Genomic DNA, 5,263 nt, shown 5'->3' on the forward strand with positions numbered 1-5,263 from the left:
AAAAAAAACTAAAAAGATAAAAAAAAAAAAAAAAAAAAAAAAAAAAAAAAAAAATACAAAATGGCTATACAAAATAAAAAAAAAAATACAAAATGGCTATACAAAATAAAAAAAAAAATACAAAATAGCTATACAAAATAAAAAAAAAATACAAAATGGCTATACAAAATAAAAAAAAAAAATAAATAAATACAAAATGGCTATACAAAATAAAAAAAAAAAAAAATAACTGTTATAATAAAAAAATATCCAACACAAAAATGTATAATCTAATTATATATTTATTGTTCTTAATTTATATCCAAGTGGATTGAATTGGTCTATATTAATATAATATATATATGTAAGAAGTTATGATTTTTTTATTTTTTTTCTTTCTATTTTTTCAAATATAAGAACATTTTTAAAAACGAAACATATTAAAGAAATACCAAATTATATATATATATATATATATATATATATATATATATATATTTAATTGTAATATATTAACCTAAGAAAAATATATACAAGAACAATACTTATTATAAGAAAATTTAAATGGGTAAAAGACACACATATATACATTTATTTATATACATATTTCTACTAATTTATAATAAATATTCATAATATTCATAATATTCATAATATTCATTAAATCGTAATTTAAAAAAATATATCTTTTTAAAGTTTAAAAAAAAAAAAAAAAAATTAATTTTCCTTCATAATATGTTTTTAATTATTCAAAATGAGATTAAAAATGAAGAAAGTGACAATACTAAATTGAGTACATACAAAAAAATTTAACATACATATATATATATATATATATATATATAATATATATGTGGGCAAATGTCATTTAATTATTCATATATATAACATATCACATATATATTTATTTTATATATATGCGATAATTTTACTTTGTAATAAATATTCAATGACGGTCTTTTATCCTTTACAACATACATATGATGTCTTATATGATAAAAAAAAAATCCCATATTATTATCATTATTATTTTTATTGTTACTTCCGTTTTGTGCTCACATTTTATAATCCTTTTCATTCCTTTAAAGATAAATACTTTAAGACATTTATGTTATTTGTATACAAATACTGTAAACCATTATTTATTGTAAAAATCTGTTTTAATATTAATAAAAGAGATGTACGTATTTCATCTGATGAAAAAAGTGAACTGGTATTACTCATAATGTTTGGAGTAGATGTTTTATTTTTATCTTGACTATTCTTAATAGATTTATTATTATGCATATGATTATAAAAATCATTATTTAGGAATACATTAAAATGAGTTGTAAATATAGAATTAAGATAAAATAAATGTAAATGGATATGTTTAATAGTATCATTAATTAATAATGTTTTTATAAAATTTATGAGAATAAATAGAAATGGTTTGGTTAATACCTTTACACATAGTGGGATAATATTATATGGAATATTTTCATATACCTCTAAAATGTGTTCATAATTATTTAATGCTAAAGATAAAATAAAGGCTTTCATATATTCTTTTTTTTTTAAAGAATTCTTTAAATTCTTTAAATTAACGTTTTGTGTTAAAAATTTGGGAACATAAATATTTGGTGATATTAATCCTTTATAAATATTTTTAATACTTGGAATATATTGATATTGATAATCTTTTGTAAATACATACAATCCAGTATTACATGCAACAGCTATATGTCTATCATCCCCAGATATATGTAATTGATTTAAAAGAAATTTATATTTTTTTAATTTACTATTTAAATAATCTTCATTCATTTGTCCTGGTAATAAATTCTGTTTTTTCTTTCTATTCATAATTTTATAATTATCTAAATAAATATCACCTTCTTCATCACTAATATCTAATTCATATATATGTGTCCCTTCAGATGTTAAATATCGAGTGGATATTTCTCTTTTAATACCATCTACACAATAATTCTTTGTTAAATCAATAATTTTTATTAATAAATATAAATATGTATCATATATATATAAAGAGACACTACAATTAGCACATCCAACTATATAATTACCATTATGTATATAATCTATAGAGGTAAAATAACAATTTTGATTTACAATAGTATTTTGTCCTTGATCTTCTAAATCTTCTTCATACATAGATTCATCATCTAAATTATTCAAACTTTTTTTTCTATTCCTTTTTTTATTCATTTTAGGTATTGCCCCAAATTGTTCACCTAATAATCTACCTCTCTTAATATCTCTTGCTCCTTCGATAGTTCCTATTACTTCTTGTATAGATATATCCCAAAACATAATTTTACAACTTAATGTACATACAGCTAATATATCATTCCCTCGTGGATCAAAACACATATATGATATATCATGTGATGTTGTTATTTCCTCATATTTACTACCCTTATTTTGACGAGCATATAAATCCCATATTAATACATTTTTACTCCATGAACAGCTAGCTATTATCCCTTCATTCTTTAAATTTGTACTGAAACATATTTTTATTATAGGAGAATTATGACCAAATAATTTATCTATACATTTTCCTGTCTGTACATTCCATATATATACCACATACTCATTCCCACGACCACCTGCTGCTACTATATTTCCACTTATATTCACACTCACACACAAAAATTGAACATTCAATTTTTTATCCACTTTTTTTTTACCTGAACTGTTCAGGTCGTTCATATTATTACTATATTGATTTGACTCAGTTATAACATCAGGAGTATAAATTTTAAAATTACGATATCTTAAAAGATCAAAAGCTCTAACAGTACCATCAAGAGAACATGAGATGAATGCATTACCTTGTGGTAAGAAACAAATATCTGTAACAGTATTTGTATGAGCAGTAAAAGTAACAAAATTAATAAATGATAAATAATCATATAATTTAATAGTACCATCTTCATTACCTGTAACAATAACAAATTTACTAGTAAAATTATCAGATTCGTGATAAGTACTTGAATTATCTATAATATGACTACCAATTTTTAAGTGGCTAATAATAGGAGAAAATTTAACACATTTGACATTTTTATTTGTTGTATTTTGTTTTAATATATAGCTCTCACTTTTCCACTCCCATATTATAATGGTACCATTATTACCTTCTCCTAATGCTATCCATTCTCCATCAATATTTATAGTAATATCATCAATTGTGTTTGTATTAATACTAATATTATAAAGAGATGTCATATCTGGAGTACTATAAATAGCAAACCTTCCACTTGAAAAAGCAATAACAAATATATCCTTTTCTTTATTAAAACATGATCTTATAACTTCTTCATTCTTCTCTTGATTACAATAATATATTTTCTTATAGCACCACCTTTTTTCAAAGGCTCTCTTCACACTATTATTATTATTATTATCATTATTATTGTTGTTGTCTTTTATTTTATTATTATAAGGGTATATTTTGGAGCTCTTCTCCTCTTTTCTATTTTTTTTTTTTTCATTTTCAAAAGAAACATTTTCATCATCGCAGCTATTTCTTTCGTCCTCATCACTTTTTTTATCATCACTATTTATATTATCATCACTTTTTTTATCATCATCACTATTTATATCATCACTATTTATAACATCACTATTTATATTATCATCACTTTTTTTATCATCATCACCGCTTTTATTATCACTCTTTCTATTATCACTATTTATATCCTCATACACCTTGTTAGCCTCAAAATTTTCATATTTTTGGCCTTCACCCGTTTGGGCCTCGTATGACCACATAATTATTAACCCAGATTTATTTACACTGAATATAAAGTTCCCATCTTTTGAGAAGAATGCACCTACGATGGTCGTTTTATTACCACTCAAAATGGTTGGCTTGATTTTTTTTTCTTTTTTGACTGTATGAATTCTTATAGTCATATCATACGATGTGGTTAAAAAATACTTATCATCTGTAGAAATATCTAATGATATAACATTTAATGAATGAAAGCATATATCATTATATTTTATTAATTTATAGTTATTTTTTTTACAAGGACTCTTCCATATAATTACTCTTCTACCAATTGAAATCAAAAAGTGTTTTCCACTATTCGTAAATATGGCTGAATTAACAACATCTTGTTCTTCTTGAGGTGTAAGCATATTATTATAATTAAAAGAAGTAACAACACCAGTTTTTGATTTAAACAATATTCTTGAAATTATCTGATCTTTCAATAAATTTATAACACAACCATAACCAAATTTATCTACTGTTATAATAATCTCCATACTAGGATGAATAGCAATATGTCTTATATCATTACGACTTTCTGATTTTAATGTATTACAACTGTTACTACATAAATCATAAATATTTATTCTATTACTTACAGGTACAAATAAACAGTTCCCATCATTACTAAATAATATTTTACCTCCAGTATAAAAACACCCACATATGTTACTCAACGAATAGTTTAACATGATGAGACATAAATATTTAAAATGTCAATAAGATGATAATATTATATCTACATGTGTTACATAAAAAAAAAAAAAAAAATAAAATAAAAAAATAAAAAAATATACATATAAATATATACTAGCGTATATACTAATATATTAATACATTTACTTGAGCTCTATACACATATATAAATATAAATAAATATATATATATATATATATTAAATGATATATAATAAATAACTTTCTTGGCCTTCTAAAATATATGTTACTATTATTGTTATTTTAAATTATATATAAATATTAATAAAAATATATACAAAATTTAATTATTAAATAAATAAATATATATATACATATATATATAAAAGAACTTATACTATTTTAATTTAATTCATTTTATTGTATTTTTATTATTTTTATTATATTTATTTTTTTCCACAACAGTTCTATAAATTATAAATAGTTATCTTATTTTCTTATTTATTTATTTATTTTTATTTCTTCATGTTATGTTATATATTTAAAATAATATATTTCTATATTTTAAATATTAATTAAAAAATGATTATTTTTTAAAATATAATTTCAAGTATTTTTTTTTTTTTTTTAAACAATAAAATATTGTTATTTATAAATATATATTAATTATTTCATATATATATATTATAATTATTTTTCCTTATATGCATATTATATTATAGAAATGTTCATATATATATATATTTATATAATACCTTTTTTTTTTTTTTTTTTTTTTTTTTTTTTTTTTAAAAAAATTTTTTTTTTTTTTTTTTTTTTTAATTTTTTTTTTAAAAAAATTTTT

The 5,263-nt window shown here is 20.3% G+C and overlaps 1 protein-coding gene across 1 annotated transcript; it reads right to left on the reverse strand.

Moving 5' to 3' along the window:
• Positions 1–1,053: 1,053 nt before the first annotated feature.
• On the reverse strand, positions 1,054–4,455 carry PGSY75_0802300 (putative rRNA processing WD-repeat protein; the record flags this gene model as incomplete). Its single annotated transcript, XM_018785160.1, has 1 exon — positions 1,054–4,455. The coding sequence occupies one exon, from the start codon at positions 4,453–4,455 to the stop codon at positions 1,054–1,056; it is 3,402 nt and encodes a 1,133-aa protein (XP_018642127.1).
• Positions 4,456–5,263: the final 808 nt, after the last annotated feature.

Source organism: Plasmodium gaboni, chromosome 8 (assembly GCF_001602025.1).
Source record: "Plasmodium gaboni strain SY75 chromosome 8, whole genome shotgun sequence".
NCBI classification, from domain to species: domain Eukaryota; phylum Apicomplexa; class Aconoidasida; order Haemosporida; family Plasmodiidae; genus Plasmodium; species Plasmodium gaboni.